Source organism: Balearica regulorum, chromosome 1, assembly GCF_011004875.1.
Source record: "Balearica regulorum gibbericeps isolate bBalReg1 chromosome 1, bBalReg1.pri, whole genome shotgun sequence".
NCBI classification, from domain to species: domain Eukaryota; kingdom Metazoa; phylum Chordata; class Aves; order Gruiformes; family Gruidae; genus Balearica; species Balearica regulorum.
In genome coordinates this window covers 116,973,365-116,998,827 of record NC_046184.1, presented here as the reverse complement: position 1 = coordinate 116,998,827, position 25,463 = coordinate 116,973,365, and the positions used below count along the sequence as shown (strand labels likewise).

At 45.0% G+C, this 25,463-nt stretch overlaps 1 protein-coding gene and 1 long non-coding RNA gene across 4 annotated transcripts in view; one reads left to right on the top strand and one right to left on the bottom strand.

Annotated features, from left to right (window-relative positions):
* Positions 1–12,606: 12,606 nt before the first annotated feature.
* Positions 12,607–19,464, top strand: LOC142604512 (uncharacterized). The gene is made up of 3 exons (XR_012838376.1): positions 12,607–12,684; positions 12,870–12,996; positions 17,084–19,464. It is a non-coding gene; the product is annotated as an uncharacterized LOC142604512 (long non-coding RNA).
* A 127-nt stretch (positions 19,465–19,591) lies between these two features.
* The window catches only part of CLIC6 (chloride intracellular channel 6), a 34,678-nt gene continuing 28,806 nt past the window's right edge, over positions 19,592–25,463 (bottom strand). For all 3 annotated transcript variants that reach the window (XM_075771450.1, XM_075771459.1, XM_075771468.1), the window contains 4 exons: positions 25,221–25,346; positions 23,891–23,997; positions 22,895–23,076; positions 19,592–21,493 (listed from right to left, as the gene is read on the bottom strand). In XM_075771450.1, coding sequence (XP_075627565.1) covers positions 21,332–21,493; positions 22,895–23,076; positions 23,891–23,997; positions 25,221–25,346 — 577 coding nt within the window. In that variant the 3' untranslated portion in view covers positions 19,592–21,331. The remainder of the gene's footprint in view (positions 21,494–22,894; positions 23,077–23,890; positions 23,998–25,220; positions 25,347–25,463) is intronic.

The following is a 25,463-nucleotide window of genomic DNA, read 5'->3' as shown; positions in this document are numbered from 1 at the left end:
GGTTGGCAGGGAACTAGGCACCTGTCATGCATCAATTGGAGGCAAGCTGCCTTCTGTACACTCTCTGTAAGCTGGCTTACTCCGGGGGTGGGGATGGCAATAGGATCTCCTCTCTCCAAGGGGTCTAACCATCCAGCCCAATACGCCACCCTCTGCGTCAGGGACCAAGGTTCCCGCTCATCATCTACGGTCAAAAATACGCCAGGACGCCAATATCCCTGAGCCTCTTTCTCCGAAAGCCTTATTCTGTCTCCGCCTGTCAGGGAGACCCTCCACACATATTCAGTTTCAGTTTCCTTAGCCTGCCTACTATATTTTTCCTGTAGTTTTGCCAATTCAGTAACGCTATAAGGTATCTCTTTAGTGGTAACAGCGGGTTCCATATCTTTGCCGTCATACATGACTTTTGATAAGCTAGAAAATCCTGGTTTGCTGTCAGGGTCCCTAGGGAGTTGCAACTTCAGCTCTCTTTCCCTCATAAAAGCATCTCGTAGGCTAACCTTCACGTTTTCTGTGATTCTTTTCTCATCTGCTAATGCTTTCTCAGCTAGCTGCTGCCTCACCCGTTCTGTTTCCAGTTCTGCCTGTAGTTTTCTAACCAGTTCCTGAAGGGACTCATTTGCCTCCCGCTCAGCTTGTTTGACAACGTATTTGTCCTTCTGGGCAGCTATCAATGTGGCTCCCAAGGCACCACAAACCACAGCTTTTCCCTTTCTGGGCCTAAACTTTTACTTTCTTTTGCTAAGTCTCTTATCAGTTCCGCTACAGTTGTTGGGGACTGCCAGTGTCCCTCAGCCCAGCTGCGCCCTTTCGGAGTCAGGCAAGCTTTATAGCTCTTCGACAAATCCAACACTGAGGAGATTTCGGCTTCAACCAAATATCAGTTCTTTCTCCAGCACTTTGGCTGATATCCCTTTTTATGGAACCTCTTTACCGCTTCTCACAGACAATCCTGTCTGTGACTCCAATTTAATGTCCTGTCCCACTCGGACTACTGCACAGGACTTTTTAATTCTCTGTGCAGTAGTCAGGAGTAACAATAATTACTCGAGAGGTTCAAACAAATCACAAATTTAATTAAAACTCAGTGGAAGTACAAAAGATATAAGAATGGCAAAAGTTATAACAATACTTAAAACTTAGCAGAACTACGAAAGATAATGGCTTAGCAAAACTTGTAACGATATTACCCTAATGTGCTGAAAATGAAGTTAGAGACAAAAAGAGTGGTGGGGAGCAAAAGAAAGAGAGGAAGAAAGACAAGAAAAGAAAAAAAGATATCACCACCCTTGGATCCAGCAATGTTCTCTGCTCATAGTTGCAGTCCTGAGGTGGCGGGCGTGCGCCGAAAACTTATGTCTCCCCTTTTTATAACCCAATGTGCCCGCCCCATAGGCAGGGGTTTGTTATCACTGAGCAGGCACAGTATGTGCTCAGGAATGTTCAGAAATGTTCTAGAAATGAGTCAGTGGGTTGTGGGTGTCTTGGGGGGTCTCACTGTCCCATTCCCCCCCCCCGCCCCCGGCATTGACCAAGTGATGATCTTTCACAGGCACGCATGCACGGAAGACGGATGTCTGCATGTTTCCAGAATAGGGGAATGGGCTCACAAGACGGTATCCTGCCTCCGCAGGTTCTGTTCTTGGTCGACACTCCCTCGTTCAAGACGGGTGTTTGCAACATTCCCTTGTTATCAGAGCCTTACACTGCCATCCAGTACCATAAGGTAGACTGCATTTCTTTCGGTAGCATTAAGCTGGGATACTGTGTTTCATTGCCATGCTTAACTTTTAACACTAACCAGTGCCAAACATAGGCATAGTCTGACTATTTGTGGGTGCATAAAAGTAGCTGTGTGGTTTTTGGCTTGGTCCAGGCCTTGAAAAAGCAGCTGTACAGTAAAGTATAAAACAAGTGCATTTTCTCAAGTCCACATGTTTTCACAGGACAATATATTTTTATGGTAGAGAAAAAAAAACAACAGGCAGATTTACGTACCTACTGCATACTGAAATTCCTTCTCTCTTTCACTTATATATGCCTGTCTTGAACATATAGTAAACTAGGTATCTCAGAATCATTAATGCATTCATTTTGATTGCTGTGCTGGGAGTTAGATTTACATGAATCATAATTTTAAGCACTGTGAGTTCAGACAGCTGCATAATAACTAGGAGCAAGCCTTACTACTGGCCAGAGCCATACAAGATGCAGGCCTGGACAGCTTCTTCTTTAGGAGGTTCCAGAAGTGCTGAGGTTTCTACATGGAAATGCTGCTGACCTGAGCTATCTGCCCAGTGGTGAAAAGGGCCCCTGGCTGTGCAGTCCTGTTTGCAAATGTGCTGTCAAGAGATTTTTTTTCCTTTTGACGTTTGTCAGCCTTGGTTTAACAAACATGCTAAAAGAGAGAGAAGTTTTCTCACCACCCCAAGGAAGCACAGAAAAATAAAGAGTACTCCATTGACTTCTGGTAGAGAAGAGGGGAGATAAATGAAAGGAACTGATGAGCAGGCCTGAGACATGTTTACTTTGCACATATTATTTTATTATGTTTGGGAGGCATTTCTGGTAAAAAGAGGAGCACAATTAAGCTGAGGAATGTTTGTAATTGCAACTAGGGATAGAAGTCTGGGCCAAGGAGCTACACTTCAGTGTCCCTGGGGTGAGTTGGTCACCCTCACCAGGGCAATAGCTTCCAGACCTGGAATGCAAAAGTTGTAGCCTCAAAAAAATAAACCAACAAACCAAAACCAAAATGGCAGGGAGGCAAAAGAAAAAGGCTTTGATTAAAAGTTTTCTTTAAAAAGTAAACAAGGGCAGAATCCATTCAGAACTCTTCTCCAAAGTGAAGAGACAAGAATGGGGTGAAGGGTTTCCTGAGTGCACAGGGATGGGGGTAATCTGAGATGTTGCATGCAGTCTTGCTGAAGAGCTGGAAAACCAGAAACTGTCTCCAACGCTACCTTGGTGAGAGGGAATGGTAAGGGAGCCCACAGCCTGAGTCAGACCTTGCTGCTCAGCAAGGTTTGCCCAACCCAAACTAGAAGTGAGATGTTGCTGCAGGAGGTAGGGAAGCAACTGAGAGCTGAGCTAACCAGCTTCCCCCAGAAAGACAGCTGTCAAATAGTAATACACCAAGAGTTAAATATTGTCTGCTGTGCTGTTTATCTACCTTTCTTTTTCTTCCATTAATAAAACATTGTTTATTAAGTCAACTGAGTCATGTTTGCAAATGGAGAAAATTACCTTGCTGAGCACCAGAAAGTTTAGTTTTAATTTTCCCAAGCTTCTGGATGGGCACCTGGGTTTAGAAGTGACCCCTAGGATTTGAACTCAGCCCTTCTTGCCAGTCAAGTCCAAAAAGAAAGGTTATACAAGTACACGAAGTTTACCCAGCCTTTCCCTGCCCAAGGCCTCAAACAGCAACTTCAGCTTCTTTTTTACATCCAGGCTATGTGGGATCCTGTCAAAACAATTCAGTAGTCTCTTTCTTGTGGTTTCCTTAGCCAAAAGCACAGCAAAAATCTGTCCGTATTCAGCTCTGACTGCTCGCCCAAGCTTCAGTTTTAAGAAACTGCCAGCAAACAGGAGGCAACGTCACGCTGAAATATCGGCTCACCCAAGACCAGCTACGAGTGACTGACAAAAGGCTGACAAAATAGCCACAGGAACCATTTGGAACAGGGCCAGAATAGGGTGCTATTTACTCAGTATGAATGAATTTTGGGTGTTGGGCTGGGGGAATTCTTCAGAAGGAAGCTACCAGGTGTCCTCCTCAGGGAGGATTGGTCAAGTGCATCCTTTCAGGGTGGCTTAGTATTTTCTCTTTCACTAAGAAGATCAGTTGTCTCCCCCAAAAGTGCACTCGCAACACATTGTACAGGTGCTGGAAAAACCCACAATTTTGTAATGAAGGTACGGGAGAAGAGAACTGCTCTTTGTTCCCCATATTGCTTTTAGCCCTCTCGCTGTGCTTGGGCAACCTCACTTGGCTTCCTCACTTGGATTCCAGGTTTCTTTCCCTGACCCTCAGCAAGGCTTTCCCTGCAGGAAAGCTGCAGTTTCTGAAGCAGAGAATCCCCTTAGTCCGTGGGGGAATGTCATGGTTTAACCCCAGTCGGCAGCTAGGCCCCACGCAGCCATTTGCTCACTCCCCCCACATTAGGATGGGGGAGAGAATCAGAAGAGTAAAAGTGAGAAAACTCATGGGTTGAGATAAAGACAGTTTAATAGGGAATGCAAAAGCCGCACACACAAGCAAAGCAAGACAAGGAATTCATTCACCACTTCCCATGGGCAGGCAGGTGTTCAGCCATCCCCAGGAAAGCAGGGCTCCATCATGTGTAACAGGTACTTGGGAAGACAAATGCCATCACTCTGAATGTCCCCCCTTCCTCCTTCTTCCCTCAGTTTTATACGCTGTGCATGACGTCATATGGTATGGAATATCCCTTTGGTCAGTTGGGGTCAGCTGTCCTGGCTGTGTCCCCTCCCAACTCCTTGTGCACCCCCAGCCTACTTGCTGGTGGGGTGGCGTGAGGAGCAGCAAAGGCCTTGGCTCTGTGTAAGCACTGCTAAGCAGGAACGAAAACATCCCTGAGTTATCAACACTGTTTTCAGCACAAATCCAAAACACAGCCCCATACCAGCTACTCGGAAGAACATTAACCCTATCCTAGCCAAAATCAGCACAGGGAACCCAATAAGTGGGCATACACAGTTAGCTACATAGACCATGTTGCAGTGGGATGTGCAGCCTGAGCCAGGACCAAAAGGCAGCCTTTTGCCCAGTCAAATGACAGTGCTCACTCCAAGCTGCTTCTCTCTCCCCAGTGTGGTTCTGGGACTCCTTTTCCCTGTGTCACACTGCGTGGATGTTGGGGAAGTACAGCCCAGGGTGTACTGAGAAGTTCAGCCACCTTTCTGCTACTGAGAATGCCCCTTGTAGCCTTTCCTCCAGCACCAAATGCCTCTGACACACAGGAGGAAAGCTCTTGGCTATTGCTGCCTGCAAGCTGAGGCAAGCTCTTGAACCAGTGGTATATCACTCCCACTCCACCTTTGGCTGCCAGCAGTCGAGTGATTTAGCCCTGCATCTGACAGATTCATCCAGGCTGGTTTCACCCCTATCTCACATTTTGCTTTAGTCCGCAGCAGCACATGACGGTGTTTGGAGGCTTTGCTATTTGTTCAGTTCCTCACTGTTTGCTGTGCTGACAGCTGGCGTCACCGCCGTGTTTGAAATCTTGGCTCCTGAAGCAGTAGCCCCATTTCTTTTCTGTGCCTTGACGACGTGAATCCAGGAGATCACCCCTGTGCTGCTGTTAGCGGTCACTGTGCTCAGTCCCAAAGTTTGCAAACACATTTGAGATTCTCCTGTTCAAGCAGAGATAGCGCTCAGTTGATGTGTTTGCTCAGGCAGAGAAAAGGCTCCTGACGCTGGTGACTCTATTATTAGAGTGGTACAAAGCAAACCGCAGAAAACAGAAAAAGACGTGCCACCAAATGTCAAAATGCAGATCGCTGAAGTGAAATTGGGTGTGGAATTTGTTCTCTGGGTAATGAAGAAAGGCCAAGGATTTATAAGGCAGGGGATGGGATGGTTCGTTCAACCAGAGAGAAATTGCATGTGGAGTTTTGTCAGGCTTTGTAGAGAGAGGCTTCGGCACCCAGAAGATCCTGTTTGACCACAATGGCAACCAACCTGTTGGCTAATATTCTTATCACTGCAGTTATTTCAAAAGGGTTTCTAGCAGCTGCTTCTCCAGTCATGCCTGCAAAACCACAGCATCCAACAGGTAAGGTCTGCTTTAGTGCAGGACCCCAGTGGTGGCCTGTGCTATGCTATCATGGGTGTCATTGTTAAGTGTGATGGCTGGAAGTCGACAGACATAAGTAAAAATAATGAAGAGAAGATTTTTGTATTACAGTAGGGATTACTAAGAGAGAAAGCAAGATGTTCTCAGGTGGAGTAATTCTCATGGCCCTGCTGAAGAAACTGGCTTGCCGAAGATGTTGCATTCCTTTTAATAAAAACTTTTTATTTTTTAATATTCGTCTTTTACAAGTGAATAATATAATTTTATTATACTTTAATAATATAATTATCTAATTGTATTTATTTTAAATTATTATTAATTAAATTTTATTTTGTGTATTAAAGCTGTGTACTTTACAGCAGACTCTACCATTGAGCTGAACTGTACTAGAGGTCAGCATTTTCAGTAAATGTAAGGCTACCTTTTTGAGGTAAACAGATCTCAGAAGAAAAATCAGGTGTGAATCCAGCCAAACTGTAGATACAGTTTTGCATATGACATTGAAGAAGATCGTAATTCTTCTTTTTTTGTTTTTCCCCAACCAAGCTCAGAGGCAGATGTCATTGGAGATTGCTGTAGCAGATCAACAAGAAAGGATCCTGAAATTTTTGTCATTGTTTGATGAAGCACAAAAAAGTGCCCTTCCCACAGCAGACCCTAACATCAGTGGAATCAAAGGTAACTACCAAAAAGTAATTGATCTGGAAATTTGCAAATCTGCTACTGGTTTTGCAGAGACAAGATGTTGTACATAGCTGATTCTGTGTATGCCTTTTTCTATAATCCATGTAAGAGCCGGGTAACAAAAAGTGCCAGGTACCTTTTTGAACGGAGTAAGATTCTTCCTCATTTCCTTGACTTGTTTTTAAATGTATTTTTCTAAGGAAGGGTGTCGTGGTTTTACCCCAGCCGGCAGCTGAGTACCACGCAGCCGCTCGTTCACTCCCCCCCATCAGGATGGGAAAGAGAATCAGAAGAGTTAAAGTGAGAAAACTCGTGGGTTGAGATAAAGACAGTTTAATAGGTAAAGCAAAAGCCGCGCGCACAAGCAAAGCAAAACAAGGAATTCATTCACCACTTCCCATGGGCAGGCAGGTGTTCAGCCATCTCCAGGAAAGCAGGGCTCTGTCACGCGTAACGGTTACTTGGGAAGACAAACGCCATTGCTCCGAACGCCGCCGCCCCCCCTCTCTCTTCCCCCAAGCTCCTTATAAACTGAGCATGACGTCATATAGTATGGAATACCCCTTTGGTCAGTTTGGGTCACCTGTCCTGTCTGTGTCTCCTCCCAACTTCTTGTCCACCCCCAGCCATCCCGCTGGCAGGGCAGTGCAAGAAGCAGAAAAGGCCTTGGCCTCGTGTAAACACTGCTCAACAATAAGTCCATAGAACAAAAACATCTCTATATTATCAATGCTGTCTCCAGCACAAATCCAAAACATATCCCCACACTAGCTACTATGAAGAAAAATCAATCCTCTCAGCTGAAACCAGGACATTATCCACCCCTTATTCCATACTATTTACGTCATGCCCAGGTCCCACACAATTCAATACATCCTCATTAAGCACCACCACCCTTTTCATCCCTTGATATAATATGCTGATATCATTCCCTTAGTCTGTGGACCACCCTTTTAAAATGTCTATAAATGTCCGCAAAATGTCCATTGGGTTCACTTGGTCCACAACCTTGGGCTCCATCCACCATGGTGGTCACTCAGGACAGGAGAGGTGGTTGACGTGGAGTTACTGGGCACCAAAACCAGCTCAGGTCAGGTCCACTGCTGCACTTGCGCTGCTTCCTGTAAGGCTTGTTCTCTATTGGTTCAGGTGGTTTCTGCTACAGTAATTCCTGTAACAAGCAACTCAAATCATGGGTTACAACAATTTAAAAGTATTTCCATTACAATCTCCACCCCTGGTGCCTTCGAGTCAGACCATCAAGTTTATCATTGCAATGAACACCTCCCCTTGCCCCTGCTCCGGCTTGAACTTATCCTCAGACTGCAGTCCCTTAGGGGTCTACCTGCTCCAAGCGGAGCCTTATCCATGAGCCACAGTTTCTCCAGGGGTACACCTGCTGTGGCATAGACTTATCCACAGCCACAGTCGCTTCGAGGTGCACCTGTTCCAACGTGGCCTTCTCCATGAGCCACAATGCCTTCATAGATACACTTGCTCCAGTGTGGCCTTGCCCACAGTCACAGTCGCTTCAGTCCTCTCAGAAATAAACCTGTCCTATCATGGGCTCGTCCATGGCCACACACTTTGAAATGTTCCAGCATGACCCATGCACAGCCACTGATGCTCCAAGGTGTACCTGCTGTAGCATGGACTTATCCTTGCCACAGATGCTCCGAGGTGTACCCTCTCCAGCATGGACTCATCCTTGGCTCACAGTCCTTCCAGAGGTATACCTGCTGCAGCACAAACGCAACCACGGCCCCAGACACTTCGAGATATACCTGCTGCGGCACAGACGCAACCACGGCCCCAGACACTTCGAGATATACCTGCTGCGGCACAGATGCAACCACGGCCCCAGACACTTCGAGATATACCTGCTGCGGCACAGATGCAACCACGGCCCCAGACACTTCGAGATATACCTGCTGCGGCACAGACGCAACCACGGCCCCAGACGCTTCGAGATATACCTGCTGCGGCACAGATGCAACCACGGCCCCAGACACTTCGAGATATACCTGCTGCGGCACAGATGCAACCACAGCCACAGACGCTTTGGGGTGTCCTGCTCCGACGTGGAATCATCCACAGGTCACAGTCCCTTCGACTCGAGTGCACACAGGAGTTCCAGCCTGTCCAGGACAGCAGCACAAAAACAGCAGCGATGTCCTGGCCACTTGCCAGCCCAGGCGCATCGTCATTGCTGTTATCAAAGTGTTCCCAGGCACAGCACAGTAAAATGATAAGAAGTACAGCAGTACAGTGAGCAGCGAAAGCACAAAGCAGCCACTAACGAGCACTAGACTCTAATAGATAGTAAGGCAAGCAAGCCCCATGGCAAGCACAGGAGCCTGCCAATTAATAGCTAAACAGCTAATACTAAATAGCTAATAGCAGCTATAAATTCAGTGTAGCACATTCTAATCAAATCTGTCATTATCTCGAACCCTTCGAGCCCCACGTTGGGCGCCAAAAAGACTGTCGTGGTTTTACCCCAGCCGGCAGCTGAGTACCACGCAGCCGCTCGTTCACTCCCCCCCATCAGGATGGGAAAGAGAATCAGAAGAGTTAAAGTGAGAAAACTCGTGGGTTGAGATAAAGACAGTTTAATAGGTAAAGCAAAAGCCGCGCGCACAAGCAAAGCAAAACAAGGAATTCATTCACCACTTCCCATGGGCAGGCAGGTGTTCAGCCATCTCCAGGAAAGCAGGGCTCTGTCACGCGTAACGGTTACTTGGGAAGACAAACGCCATTGCTCCGAACGCCGCCGCCCCCCCTCTCTCTTCCCCCAAGCTCCTTATAAACTGAGCATGACGTCATATAGTATGGAATACCCCTTTGGTCAGTTTGGGTCACCTGTCCTGTCTGTGTCTCCTCCCAACTTCTTGTCCACCCCCAGCCATCCCGCTGGCAGGGCAGTGCAAGAAGTAGAAAAGGCCTTGGCCTCGTGTAAACACTGCTCAACAATAAGTCCATAGAACAAAAACATCTCTATATTATCAATGCTGTCTCCAGCACAAATCCAAAACATATCCCCACACTAGCTACTATGAAGAAAAATCAATCCTCTCAGCTGAAACCAGGACAAAGGGGTACCTGTATGTTTGTCTGTGTGTTATGGGAAGAGTTTTTGGGAAGGAGAAGTGAAATAAGAAAATTGTCTCCACTAAAAGGTCTTATAGGCACACATGTTTTCAGAGTGTTGGAGATATTTCTCTATGACGAAATCCAAAAGGAGAGGAGAAAGAGGAGAGCAAGCTGTGAAAAACCTTACTGCAAGCAATATGTTATTGCAGATGTTTTTTGAGTATTTTAAGGGCATCTCATTTATTAATGTTAGTTCTGTATATTTTACTTGTAGTACAACTTGCCATGTCTTTTAGCACTAGTGACACAGCATGAGTCAAATATTGAAGAGATAATGATCATATCTGCAGGGCAGAGGTCATGTTTCAGTATAACTGGAAACAAAAACACACTCAGGGAGGTGGAGGGATTTAAACAAGAAACAAACCCAAGAGCCATAGAATTTCCATTGACTTCTATTTGGACCAGTGATCTTTTGCTTTTAAATCTTAGAAGAGTCTAAATAATTTCTTTTACTAACACTTGTAGGTCATGTTCCAGCTTCAGAAGGTGAATGCTATATAACCTTATTCCTGTACACCATAGTATCGTGCTATAAATGAGAGTTTCCTCCAAATATTCTGGTGTGTCAGATCTACCATCTGCCTGGTTAAACAAGAATCTCACTTCAATCATAAACTTAATGTAGGTTCAATATTTGTCCATAGTCCTCTCATAAAACTTTTCCACAAAGTAAGAGGGAACCCATTTTCATTTAACGGGAGCTGAAAATACGCACACAGAAACAAAGAATGGCATTTATGTGCACAGTTGACGTTAAGCTTGTTATTAACTGGACATGTTTAAATGAAGAAAGTAGGCCTGTGAGCACTGAACACTGTTCCAAATCATGGCATGAACGTCCTGCTATGAGAACCAGCGTTAAATTTTAGTAGCTCATAAACAATACAAGTTCTGCGCAACAAAACCACCCAGCTAAACCCAAACCCAAACCCGAAAGAGAGAGATTTGCAGCTTTCTCAGGTCAAATTTGGTAGATGTCTTAGTACAAGAGAATTTGGTCTGAATTTTACGCCTTGTCTGTAGGCATCTGAAAAGCCTGTCAGCTCTGCAGTCAGCTGAGTTAGACTGTGGTCATCCTTGTCATGGCCAGAGCTGCCACAGTGCACAGTAGGAATTTCTGACACAGGTATTTATCATGAACCCCCCCCCCAGGCTCTACTTTTAGTTAACTGCCCTCCAATTTAGCATTTGCTTTGGAGTTTACTGTGGGCAGTTTTCTGTCAGGTGCATGTACGTTGTTTCAAAAGCTGCATTTTAAGTAATACCATTTGTGAAATCTGACCGTTGTGTACTCACTGCGCAGACTGTTTACACCTACGCGATGTACTGAGTAAGTAAATAGTAAGTACACTCCACCGTTTAGTGAGTTTGAAAAGTTGGTTATATACTATTACATTATTTGCTTCCTGTTCCCAGCTTTGGTCTCCTTTGAGTTATCTTCAGGGAAAGGGAAAGTTGTAACTATTTTCTAAACTGTAATTTTCATCTCATCAAGGATCCCTTTAGGATTCAGCTAAAATGTTCTCATTAAACTAACTTTGGGGAAGAAACCAAGCACCCTGTCTGAAATTGTGCAGTTTTCTGTAAAGCCTGAAGCCTGCCAAAACAGGGAGCACCACCTGAAACCCTTGTGCGAGGGTAACTCAGCAGGTGCTGCGTGGTGCTGAGACTGAATATTATTCTCTCTCAGTATGTTTGGAATTTGAAATCTCAAACATCTCAAGCATGTGTTGGATCTGGAAATCTCCTCACCACTCTGCTAGGCACACGTGTATATAACATGGGCCACTGAGGTTTCTAAGTCTGAGCTCTCTCTACCCAGCCAGCAACAACTAGGTATGCTCTGGGACTGCTTACGTTGGCTTTGCTAGACCTTTATTCTAGCAGACATTACTTTTACCCTCCATCTGTCATCCAAAGGCATTGTTCTTTGTGCCTTTGTGCATAACATTGTGTCTAGATGATTGTGACATCTCGTAAGAAGGGGTTTAAGGCTCTAAACATAAATTTACCGCTGTATGTCTGGTTTTCTTCAGGTTTTTGTTGTCTGCTGCTTATCTTGCTGGTTCTGGCGGAAGGTGGCAAGGCAGTGTTCATCCACTGCACTGGCTAACCCAGATTTGAGTGGCCATGCTTCTCTAGGCAGAGCAGGAGTAGGGATGCATTCGCCCAACACACACCTGATATTACTCTTTTCAGGTCTGCTATCCACAGCAGAGGCACTGACCAAGAGCCTCAAATACGTACGCACTTCAGTCCTTTTCTCCTGGCTACCCTGCTGCCTGTGGCTCTTGAGTTAGGGCTCAGACTCTTCGTAATGCCTGCAAAAAGTTACGTGCTTGGAAACTTAACTGAGCAGGGAGCTACCTACATGAGCAATAAGTGAAATACAGAGCAAGTGCCTCAAACTGAAAATGAGCCTTCTGTGCTAGTGTCTCAGGCCAATGAGAGCCCCAGCCTCAAGCTTCAACACCTTGTCTGTAGTTAGGCACTTTTAAAGACCTGGTCTTCCTGTTGCTTAAAAAACACAGGGACTTTTACTGCTCATGTGTAGCAGTAGCTAGTGGTTTGAGTACTTGCTCAAGAAGTCAGGGTCAAACCTATCTCCTATCTGAGCCACAATGGTGTTGTGAATATCCAAAAAGCATCCAATTGCCAAGATTTCTGTCACTCTTAACTGACGTACAAGTAGTAAATTGTTCATTGTACTGTCAAGAAGTCAAAGCAGCCTCCTATCCATTTTAGAAAGTCAACAGCTCAGTCGTTCGTACCCTAATCACGGACAGAAATGAGGCTGGAGGTGAAGCTGACCTTTGAGGGACACATGGTAATGCTACATTTACAGAAAGCCAAGCTGTGGGAAGAGCCAGCTCTGCTAATTTTCCTCACAGATGCATCTTGTTAAATGATGGATCATGCTGAAACATGCATGAAGTAGAATCATCATCTTCCAGAAGAGCTTCTAACTGCGTTCCCTTTTTGCGTTTCAGCTAACACCAAGACACATGGAAAGAAACTTGAAACGGTGAGAACAGGCAGCTTTGTTTTCTCTTATCTGTTACTGTAGTTGTTGTCTAATACCCACATAGCTCTCATCGTTATTTAGTAAAGTAAGCAACACTGTGTTTTGTGTTTCCTGGATTGCCAGCGTTCTCAGTTTCTAGAGGCTGCCTCACTGACATTGTCCTACATTGGTACTGTTTTGGACAGGAAGGTGTAAGTGAAGGTCCATCTCATCCTCCATCTGAACAGACAAAGGGCCTCTTGGAAATAAGTCCTTTGCACGGGAAGAACTTCTGGAAGCCTTTACTGCCAGCCTCCTGGAAAATTAAGAGAGGTGAGACTTAAATAGTGATGCTGTACCTTGTCTAGCTAGTTACTGGGTCACTTTGGTACCATGGCTAGTGTTGCAGAAGGTGCTAGAAGTGCCTGACTAAAAAAATGTCTAGTGTAAACCATAGCTTTCTCGCTGAAACACTTTCCCCTAACATATATCCACCGGTGAGACATCACTTCAGTTTCTAGGGCCATCCAAACTCTGGATGCATGCTAATCATGCCAAGTGTTGATAAGGCCCACAACAAAGAGGAATCTATCTGGGCCATGAAAACCACTGAACAGTAGTAATCAGAGAGTAGACATTTTAGCCATTATCAAGTTGAATCAGATCTGACCTTCTATAGCCAAAGAGAACAGATAGATGCACAGCTCCCATGTGCTTACAACAGTCTCTCTCAGGAAAGCTCTCAGGTGGTTGGAGCTGGAGAGCGAGAGGCCTCACTTCACCACAGTTTGCCTCATGTCTGTGGACCAGAAACATTTTCCTTGTGCTTCTTCAGTTCTGTGGGTATGAAACAAGAGTCACAGTTTTCCTTTTGTGACAAAGGGGTTGTGGGGGACAGTATACTTCTGAGGCATTCAAATGCTACAGCAAGAGAGGTGAGATAGGAAGCTGGCTAGAAATTGTTTCAACATTTTTTAGGCATGAAATCTTTTGGGATTATTTTTTAAAAGACATCTCATTTTTAACTGGCTTTCAAACCTTTTAAAATGTCAACTTTACAAATGAGATGTTGCTTTTAATCCAGAGGAATGATTTTGACTGATTCCCCCATTAGATTTTATAATTTAATGGCAAGTTCTTAAATTCAGAGGAGAAGAAGGGTGTTCCATTTACAACTTCTCCCACTCCTATTTTGGTCGTGTGATTTCTTACAAAGTATTGTTCCTGAACGCTTATAGGCATATTCTTCAGAGAGACAGATGGAGTTTGCATTCTAACTGAGCGAAGGAGCACAAAACCTTAAAGGCACTCCCTGCGTGTGTGTGTATGTACCTATGTAACATCTTTTATACTAGGTACATGGAGTACAAACACTGCCTGTTACTCAAGAAGAACATCTCCCTTCCCTTGTCTCAGTTTACCTCTTTTTAAATTTTTTTGTTCTTTAATCTTCGCCTTCTCTACTTCTTTTTTTCTTGTCCCTTCTAGTTCCTGTGCTTTGGCTTTATATTCCCAGTACATACATAAATCAGTAATTTAGTACCTAACTTGCAGTTCGTAGCCCTGAGTGAGAGCGCGAATCCCAAGTCACATTTTTCTTTTTTATGATTTGTAATTAATTATTAGTCTTCTGCTAGTACAGAAAAGCAGGCAAAACAGAATAAGGAACACTTACCTCTCCACTCTGTGATACTTTTTAAGTCAGTTCATTCTTCCAAAAGTCTAATTCATGATTTTTGCCAGCTGAGAAGATTGATAGTGGTAGATGTACTTCAGCAGCACTTCAACGTTGCATAACACACATTTGATGTACTGGAAGATTTAAAAAGCAAAGCAGAAAGCAAAAAACAATTGTATAAATTAAAGTGAGCAGTGTTTTGGAGCTTGTTACATCTTGGTGCCTCTTTCTGCACACCGAGTATCCCTCAGGCCTGCCCACTCTTGGGTGGGATCTCCTGATTCCACCCCTCTTTCAGTGGGGTTCAAGTACAACATGAGCCATTCGTCTCACTTCCTTATCACACTGTAGGGCAAACTGAATTTGCATCCCCTCTGTGGGCCCTGGGAGAGCTTCTAGGTCAAGGTGTGAACTCAGCCCCAGCTGGCATGAGACCCGAGTGAGCACTTCCTCTGCGTGCCCGAGGTAGAGACTCTGCTGCTTATGCCAGGGGCAAGAAACCCACTCTTTGAATAAGGAAAATGAGGATGGATACTAAAGCATTCCAGTGCCTTCCCACAGGTACCTGGAAACAACTCTAAACTCGGTGAGAATCACCTTGCTGTGGATTAGGGGTGTGTCTGCGTGATACAAGCAGACTATTGCAGATGCCACTGTGAAGCACTCTAACCTGGAGAGTGTCATCATGCTGAAAAAAATCAGGGTAATTTAGGCACCTTGGACAGGTGAAACAGGTTAGAGTGCTGTCACAGAAGCCTGCAGAGCCGAGGTGACTAATCGTCTTCATGAGGATGCATGAACACGGCTGGCTGCCACAGCTGCTCTCACCTGCACAGCAGCTGTGGTTCAGCAGGCTGCCTCTTTTATCAGTTCATTGCTTTGGTTATCTGGGTGTGCCTTTGCTACCACATTTCCTAAGGCACAAGCTTTATCTAGAAGAAGAGGAGGTGGGGAGAGGCCTTCAGTTTAGCTCAGATTATATCTGCAGTGATGTGAGCTCTATCAGAGGAGATTTTGCTGATACCGGCAGAGGAGCAACCTTCAGGAGGACTCATGCTGATGCAATGGTAGGACTTCCCATCCACATCACAAGGTATTATAACGGCTACTCTTACTGTGTGGAGACATCCTTATCACCTTGCAGCCTCTTGGCTCAGGCAATCTTAGGCACAGAGGGGTTTGCAACACTCTACCTGTTACAGTACAGTTACCTGTGAGGCACGTGGATCCTGCATGTTGTGTCAGGTGGATTTGACATACAGCATCCTTCTTGCAACCTGTGTAATATCTGACTCGTAGCCTCTCACATGAGTATGGCTTCATTACCTGGAGCAATTTACAACTATTCCAGTGTCCTACAATGGAGTGAGCTGGAAGATTTCTTCTGTGATTATTCTTATAGGCAAAGGAGCAGCAGAGTTTTCACCTCTAGACACCCCTTGTCTTCACTGCACTTCAGTTGAGAGGAGTTAAACTTTTAGTAGCTTGGTGCTGAGCCTAATGTTTTCAAAATGAAAGACAAGAAGTGGGATGAAAGCAACTTTTCAAATATTTTTCAAGAAAAGAAGATACAGGTTTAGTTTAGGTCTTGTTTTACTTTATAATCCTGAGTTAAAAACCAAGGTTTGGTATTCCATGATCTTTTTTCTTTCCTTTTCCAGCACTTCTACCTCTTGTTTTCCCCTTTCATCACTGAAAAAAAGTAAAAGAAAAAGGGAAGGAAATGATAAAAGGAAGACACCCAAGAAAAACAAATGCCCTCAGTTTTTGAAAAGGAACATTTCTTTTTATTTCAGTTCATTGGTTTGATTTCATCAAAAAGTTGAACAATTTTCAAATTCTGAAATAAGACTCTTGTTTCCATTAGTTCATTTCCAGAAGAGATTTTTCTGTTTGCATTCTGCTCATCAATAAAAACATCTTAATCATCAGGAGTCCAGTTTATACCAGGCCCTGGAAAAATCTTTCTCCCTCACTTGTTTGCAGATTGCTAGTGAAAGAAAACTGCATGCTGGTCTGAGCCACGCATTAGCAACCAGCTTGCTTTATGCCATCGCTCATGAGCAGGGCCTGCATTTGTGTCTTTGTCACATGAGACCACTAAGAGTAACTGAGGGGTATGATGCCAGTTAAGGCTGCTGACAGAAGAACGTAGGAGTGAGCCATGTGGCAAACCTCTGCTCTCCCAGCCCTGTCAGGTGTTGAGGATCTCTCACCAGGAAACTCAGTTTGTAGGGCAGCAGCTCCCATGCGTGGTCAGTAAAGTCATGGTGAGTGGCCACAGAACATCTATGATCCTTTAAGACGCTTTTAAGTGTCCGTGGTGGCTGGCAGCAATTGGGTGATACCAGCACTTGGGGTGACAGGTTGAGAGGGATGTTTGCTAACCCAGTCGAGCATCTACCATGCTGTGGCTAGTTCCTGTTGACTTGAATTTTCAGGGTCATGCTTCACCTTAACAGTTGATTACTGGTTCTTGACAGCTTAGAAATAACCTTCCTGATAACCTAGGGAAAAAAAAAAAAAAAAGACTTTTAAATTAAACTTCAACCAGTTTTGAGGGTCTTGTGAAATTTAGATATTTGCTTATACTCAAACAAATAGCATGTTGATGCAGATGAGGAATGCCAGCTTTCTTTCATGAGGTTTAGTTTTTTCATTGCTTTGAAGCTACTTAAAAAAAAAAAATGCACTGAGGGAAATACGTTACAGTTAGTTACCCTGCATTTGATTTTATTTTAGCTTGCTTTTGGAAATACTGCATTGAGCGCAAATAGTGTTTACCTCCAAGCTGACAGGTCATGCTGAAGACTGATACTGAAGCTGAGAAAGAAACCTTCAAACCTTGAAGACTGTTCCACACAAGTAGTTGAAGACCAATTAATAAACTAACTGTCTCACCATATTTGCTTTGCATATAATAGATGTTTAAAAGGGACATGTAAAAAATTGTATTTAAAATGATAATAAAAATATTTTTTGTACTAGCAACACCACACAGAAGACTACTTGTGCTAATAAGCATTTGGAAATCAGTAGCTCTATGTCCACAAACATGCCTTTAAATAATGGAACGTGATCTCTACCCTGGTAGGGGATCAAGCACTACAACTCTGTGTCAATATATTACATCTTCTTGCATGTCAAGGCCACTCAGGCTGCTGCTGATACAGTTAACACCCCAACTTGCTTTCTCTCTCCCTTTATCTCATCTAATTTGTTGTGCAGTAAATTGTTTAAAAAAAAAAATAAAATCTTTCAGTAGTCTTAAAAATAGATAACTCATTTTCTCTAGATAATGTGTTTTTAAAAGGGCTGGAGTCAGACATTCAAAATGTGTAGCAGATATGGATTCATTTACTGTAGGATTGTGTGGACGCTTTAGCTCACCCCATCCCAGGACAAATGAAGTGACTGCAGTTTTCTGATATGCTGGGTCATTTCTGTGACTTCTCTACCCACATCTTCTCCCTGTGTTGCTGGAAATGTGCAAACACCAACCATACTGTGCTGGTTTAGGTAGCATCACGTGCGCCCAACAATCCATCATGGAGGGCTGGAACCATTAACTTTTTTTGCATAAGAGGAGTAAGGAAACCACAAAACATTAGGTTTCAAAACTATCAGTGGCCCCAAGCCTTTAATCAGTATCTTTGCAAGCGATGTCAGATCTTAAGGAAAAACCCCCACCTCTGTTTGTGTCTGAGGCTTTTTCCCCCTTCACCCGACAGAACTGGAAGCGCAGGCACATGGTTCTGACAAAGCCTTAGAAAAAGAGGACAGGGTGAGGGAGGTTGTGGTTAAATGAATGATCTGGAGGCAAAAAGAAGTTTCATGGAGTCTATAAACCATAAACATGGGTGTGACACAAAGCAGCCTGGCGTTTCAGGCAGATACAGCTCTTGCCCCCTTTCAGTCAGGAAGGACAAACGGTGACAGGCTGTCGCTGAGCCCGGGCACAGCGGCTCCTGGGCTGCAGCCAACCTGGGACACAGACACGGGCGTTGGGTTTGGGCTGGAATGCAGGCAGGGCCATGCCACGGGGCGGCTGTTACCGTGGATCCAGGGCAAGGAAGACAGTGAGGGACCTTATGGAAGAAAAGGGTGGTATTTATTCTAAATGGTGTGTATTTTACTCACTTTCGGTGTCCCATGGGTCATCTGCACCCAGACACCCACCCAGAGAGTCTGTGTGTGAGGTGGCAGGCCAGTGCCACCAGCTGTCGGGTCCCTGCACGGCTCTTGGGTTCTTCCCTGGTGACACCAAACTGTTTCCTGGATGTGCCTTTTATACGCCTTGGGGATCTGTCAGGATCTTTAAGTCAAAGGGAAATTCCTGCTTCCCATTGTTCCGTTGCTGTCTTTACGAGGGTGTTTTATGGCCCCCCTCCTGTCCCTCCTCACCTCTTTACCTGAGCTTGAGGCTTCAGTTCTTTGCCTTCCTGATAGGTTCCTTGAATGAATTTACTTCTGCAATGCCCTGTAGCAATTAGCCTAATCCTTTTTTTAACCCTTGCTGCTCTGTTTCTTCTAGTGCTTTCACACACACATTTTTATTCATCTTCACCAACCTCAAGACTTGTGTTACAAATACTCTGACCTGTGCCAAAGAAAGAGCATTACTCTCACTGATCTCCAGGCTTGATTTGGAGACAGATGCTGTTCCCCACAACCAGCATGGCCCCCCTGTTTCTAGAAGGTAGAAGAGAGCCATATGGATGTGAACCTCACATTGCTACATGCTCTCAGGGCCAGAGAATAGCCCTGGCTTTATGTTATTTATTGCTGATATATGGTATATATGGTGAGAAGTTAAGAGAGGGCCGGGAGCAGGCTCATGCATTTGGATTGCTGCAAGAGCTGCTGAGCAGTGTGGACAGTCCCTGGCTGCTTTGGATCATCCCCAGTGGATCTTCCCAAGACCAGTTACAAATGTGGACAGCCCCAAAACAGCACTGATGTGGGACAGTTTGTGCTAGGTGGCTTGGCAGTCAAAGGATTACACCCTGGCTCTTTGGGTTTTTATTCGTCAGTAATAGGCACAGTCAGTACATATTGCTCCTGAGATCTCACTGCAGGTCTGTGACATACATAATTCCTCCAAAATCAAAGCTGGGTTAAATTTTGCCTCTTCTTTCTTAAAATCCAGGCCACTGTTGCAATGCATCTTACTATGAAATGACCAAGGAAATAAAGACAGAACACCATTCAAATTACTTATGAATTTGTATATTTTCTATTTAAATTTGTAAGGCATATGAAAAGAGTATACAGATTTCATTTTTATACATTTTTTATATATATATATATATTTGAAAACACAAAGTAACAGTTAGTAATACGTGATGAGTGACTGCTCAGCTATCAACCCCAGTATGAGAGTTCACAATTGGGGGGGAGGGGGGGGGAAGATATTGTGTCTGTTTCCTCTAAAGGCAAACTAAAACTGCACTTTTAACATGCTTACAAATAATTGTGATGCTAGCACATTTGCATCAGCACTGTAGTGTGTAAGATGAAGACACCGCAGAAACAGTATCTCTGACACCGACTATTACTGTTAAGTAATGCTATGTTAGAAAGCAAGCATATGTTTGACACGGACAAGGATGAATGACTAGTCTGGAATAGTCTTTTTGTGGATATACAATGCCACAAAGCCTATCTGCAGCCATTTTCACATCTATTTTGTACATACAGGCAAAATCCATGAGAAGGAAACTTCCAGGTGACCCTGTGACTAAAGTGTTGCACCCTCGCCTCCTATGTGCTTGCCGAGGGCCTGCTCAGCAGAAAGCAGCTGTGGACGTCACTTTTCATAGTCCATACATCTCTCATAGTGCACTCCCTGATGCCCGGCTAGAGGGTCTTTCTCACCAGTACTGGCTGCCTTGAACACAGACTCATGCAAGGCTGGATTCATCTACTCCATGCCCCACCTAAGGCAGGAGGAAGGTCTGTGTTCCAGATAGACACCTGTCTGGTCGGCTGTAAAGCTCTCACCAATGAAGTCCTAACAGCTGCCCTGGAAAAGCCAATATGCTGGAAAAGGAAGTATAGGAGGATTATTTCCTTCTTAGACCCTCTCCTTCTCTTTGCTTTCCAAAACCAAATGAGAGTCATGGAAGGATGACGAAAAAGAATCCTATGTCAGTAGTTGGGGACAGATGATCACCCATTTCTTCTATCTACAGTGACAATCAAGTCTCTCCCCCCTCCCTTGTCAAGTATCTATTACCAAAGAGTACGTAGGCCAGTGACAGTCTGTATTCCTCTCTTTGGGAGCACCAGGAGGGAAGTTTGATGGGATATGAAGCCCTGAGAGAGGAGAAGGCAGGATTATTTATTTATTTTTAATACCGAAGAAGACTCACACAATGTGAAAAGGAGTTGTTCTTCGTTGACCTGCCCTGCAGGTCTCTAGCACAGAGGAGAGGGCTTCTGGGACGTCAGGTGTGGTCCCACCTGCAGGCTGGCCTCTCTCCTGGGTTAACCAGGGTGCTGCTGTTGGCTCCTGGCCCTCCAAGGCTTGCAGAGAAGCAAAGAGAAGCTCTCCCGGTAACCGTGAAGTTTGGCAACAACTATGAAACAGAGATCAGAGGCAGCAATAATGATGGGTTAAATGTGTGTTAGCAAGGGGGCTATTCTCAAAATTCAGCAGTTTAGCATAAGTCACTAGTCTGTAATATTGCTATAATCGTGTGGCCTACACTGTGTCCCTAACTTCAACAAATGTTTTAATAGTGACTGATGCCTTTAACTTGCAATGCACAACAGACGTTCACGTGTGCATACATCTGTACAGACACACAAACATATACATACATAGTGTAAGAATAAGCAAATAATGCTATACAATCATTATAAAAGAAGGATTGGCCAATAGCAGAACTTAAAATTACACTGCAGAATGTATGCTAGCTTTTTTTTTGATCTTGACTGGTGCCCATCTAAATCTCAGTAGCAATAAAGAATGGAGGCATCTTCTGTTTACTTCATTCTCTTTGCAACATCCAAATATGCATACTCAATTTCTTGATCAGCAGGACAAGTGTTTGTAAATTCATCTCTTGCATATGCATTGTTCAAGTATCTTGAAATCCCTGTCATTTCAGGTGGAAAATCAAAATTTCTATATTTTTTTGCAACAACCTTTTATTAAAAGAAAAAAGAAAAATATCATTATGCATATTATCTGCAAAAAACTGCAAATCTCTTTAGGTGCATTTTTAATTTTCAGTATGTAAGTCTGTCATTATATGCAACATAGCGGGAAAGGAGAAGGGAAGACAAAAAAGAAGAGAAGACATGGGATGAAGAAAGTTAGCTAACAAGCTAACTCACTTAGAAGGATTTATTTGGTATAAATATTCTGCTAGAGCTATGCAGAGCTATGTGGACCAGTAGACCACACCTGGAAGAGATACAGCTTAAAACAGCAAAGGAGCTGGCATGAACCAGAATTAACAGAATAATCTTACAGTAATAAACTGGCCCACACTTGAATACTTTCACTGAAACAGAAAGGAAAAACTTGAATTAAAATACTAAATTTCAAATGGGAAAACAACTATTGGCTAATACCTAATCCCTCCCTGCTGGCCAGCAAGGATGGTGTGACGTTCATCCTCCATCACCCTTCAGACTTTCACCTGCCATAAGGTGATTCTCCCTGCATTGGCCCTGCTGACCCCTGCTACCTCTTGGGCTTCGCTGTGCCTGAGCTTTGCGTGGGCGTGGGAAGGGGCTCATTCCCCTGCTCCTCTCTCTGGAATAGGTTCAACTGGGACACCTCTGGGGAAAGTTTTCACTCGTGGAGGTGTCAGAAAGCAATTCAATCCCCTCTTCCTCTGACAAAATAGCAGTCAGAAAGGAAACTTCCTGAAGTGACCTCGTTTGTATGAAAAGCAGATGAATTTCCAGCGTGGCCCTTTCCCTTCCAGAGCCTGGCTGGCTCCAGAGTAGCCCAGGGACAGGCTGTGACAACACCCAGACATCTTGGTCACCAGGACTGTTCGGTGTGCCTGGATGCTCCACAGCTCTGCAAAAAGAGGCTGGTAGCCTTGGCTGGGAGGCAGCGGGTGGTGGCTACCCTGCCAGCATTATTGGTACTAGTGGCGATATTCAGCAAAGCAAGAGTTTTGTATTAAAGGAAGGAGAGACAGGTGCAAATTTCAGCCTTTGCTGTCTTCTTGAATTAGTATGGACAAAATTGTTTAATTTTACTCATCCTTGGCACTTTGCACGTGAAATGCAAATGAAAACACTTATCAACAGCACTGAGTAGAGCACTCAATACTTGTGAGAGGCTTAGCGAGTGCAGTCACAGTACAGATAGGAAACCAGATATTCTAACTCCAGAGTCCTCAATCTGAGGATCTGCCTAGCTCTGCTGTAATGAAACGGCCTTGTGCATTAGCATTCAGCTAATTAGCATCCCTACACAGCTACTGCGTGGCCTCAGAATAGATAAAGGATTCCTCTGCCTTTTAGAAAAGGACTTGAGCTTCTGTGTTGCCCTTTTCTTCAGGAAGCTAAAAAGAAAATGCAAACCTTGATTATATGGAGCTTTGGTAGGAGGTTGCAATCCGCTAAGGTGAGCTCATCTCCATCCAGGAATTTCCGGCTGGAAACAGTGATCTCCTCAGTGCTGTAAGCATCAATTTCATCTGGCAAAGGGCTATTTAAATAGTTGTCCAGCTTCCTCAGGGCTTTAAGCAAAGATTTTTCCAAATCTAGGTTAAGACAATAAAAAGGTCATTCAAGCCTGTACCAAGGTCTCTCTGACACCAAGCAGAAAGGCGACTCCTGCATCCTGTCTCCTGGCACCAACCCAGCTCACAGACACCCGGCCATGCCAACTTCCGCAATTCCTTTATCCTAAGCTTAAAACTTAATGCTGGGATAAGAGCTGTAAGTAGCTAAAGGGAGTTCTGAGAAAAACCAGACCGGGGCTACGTTACCAGAAATGGCTGCTCAAACACCTCTGCAGGGTGTGCTTTTGCAGAGTGGCCTTTTGGCAGGGTGGCTGAGCACACGGGAATGGGGTGGGGGCAGCAGGGGCTGGCAGGGCTTGGCTGGGGGTTTCGTGGGCTGGTGGTGCCCACGTGCCGCTGTGGAGAGGGGAGAAGGGGAGAGCAAGGGGAACAGGGCTGAGAGCTGGAGGACAGAGATAAGTTAATGCATGGTAGTAGTGAGGGTCCTGCTCTAGAGGTGTGCCATGGGGCTGGAGTCCTCATTGTTTACACAAATGGAGTAGAAAGGTAAGGGCTGAGTGCAAGCAGGCTGTGCTTTTAGCAGAGCTGCAGGGACACTGCAGTGTTACGGGCTTGAGAGCTGAAGAAATGAGGAGGAGCTGACAGTGGTATCTGTGTAAACTAACTTTGGGAATCCTCAAATAAAAGAGTGAATAGGCACAGACTTCCACAGCCTTTATGTTCTGGAAAATGTTTGTTTAACCTGAGCTGTAAATGGGATCTCTCCAGCACAGTGTGCTAGAATTGTATAGCTGTAATTTCTTCCAGTAACTACCAGGGCTGCAGCACATACTTTCATTAGCATCTTTTCTTGGGTTCTTTATGAACGCGGAGAATTTTGCAAACACATCGTTTCCTGCAGAGTTAGACTCAGGGTGGTTGGGTGCAAGTTTGGGATACCTGAGGAGTTAAAAGAAACAAAAAAGAAGTTATAACCTAGCCTTTATCTTCATCTCCACTAATTATTTAATACACATTATTAACACTGCAGTGTCACAATATACAGCCACACAGGATTCTCAAAAAGGGAACCATTCCAAACTAAAAATCTCTTAGCAAGTATGAATTTAAACCATACCTAAACCATGTGGATGACCTCCTTCTCCTGAGGGAGATGGGAAATGACTGTTCATGCTGCAAATACTGCCCAAACAGCCCAGTGCCTCTCCCCAGCCTCCTCTGCTGGAGGTGGGGCTGCATGGAGCATGGCTGATGCCATGAGGAGGAGCGGAGGGAAAGTCCCTACTCGCAGTAGCTGCTGCTCTTCCCAGTCTCCTCACCTGGCCCACTCATGCATCAGCAAGCTCGGAGCAGCTGGTCCAGCAGCTGTGGTTGCCAGGGGCAGATAGGATGGAAAAAGTGGAGGGGAGCAGCTGCTTGCCTAGTTTAAGTCAGGTTTGGCTGCTTGAGAAGGGAACGCTGCAGGGGGCGGCTGCTGTCCTGGGGGAGAGAAGGTGCACGGGTGGGGGACACGATGCTGCTGATGGTGGGACAGCGGGGTTTGGAGCATGGTGGGAAGAGCCGCTGGGGTGGGGAAGGACAAGTCCGAAACTCAGACCTCGGTGTGCACCAAAATGAGCCCTGACAGTCTTCACTCCAGCACGCCTGCCACGTGGGATACTTGCATGGTCCTTTTCTTCCAGCTACCTGCTCCCAGTAAGCTGGAAGTTATTTGTGTAGTATGAAGAGGAAAACCTCAGGCAAATGCAAGTGGAGGAAAAGAGGTCAGGTTTCTGCAGTGGCACGCAAGTTTCTGCACGTGCTTGCTGCAGCAGGGTGGATTTTGTGCCTTGGGAATGACACTGGTGGCACAACAGTAAACTCAGGACAAAGACGAGGGCAGCGGGAAGAGTGCAGCCCGTGTCTCGGGGACACCCCCTGTGTCTCAGGGACACCCCCTGCACGGTGCCAGGCTTCAGCACTGTTTCATGCCAGTCGAAGTTACCCCTCTGTAAAAGCTCCACCACGGTGGCTGCAGCAGCCCCCCAATCCTCCCACATGCAATTATAACATGTGCTGCTCATCAAGGGCCTGACCCACCGAAACCAAGGGGGTTTGGTCACTGACCCCCGTTGAGGGCCGTGAAGGTCTAAAAGCAAGGGAAGCGGCCAGGAATACAGTACCGGGGCGGTGCTAACTTTTCTTCCAAGAATTCCTCGATCTTATTGACATCAGTTTTCACTTCGCCATCAAATGTCATGAAGGGGGGGTTTGTTCCCGGGGCAAGGTTCTGCAGGTCAGCAGGCTTTCTGATGGGAGGAAAGAGATGGGGTTAATCACAACAGGAACCACATTTCCAATGTCTGTACTTAGAATCATAGAATCATAGAATGGTTTGGGTTGGAAGGGACCTTAAAGATCATCTA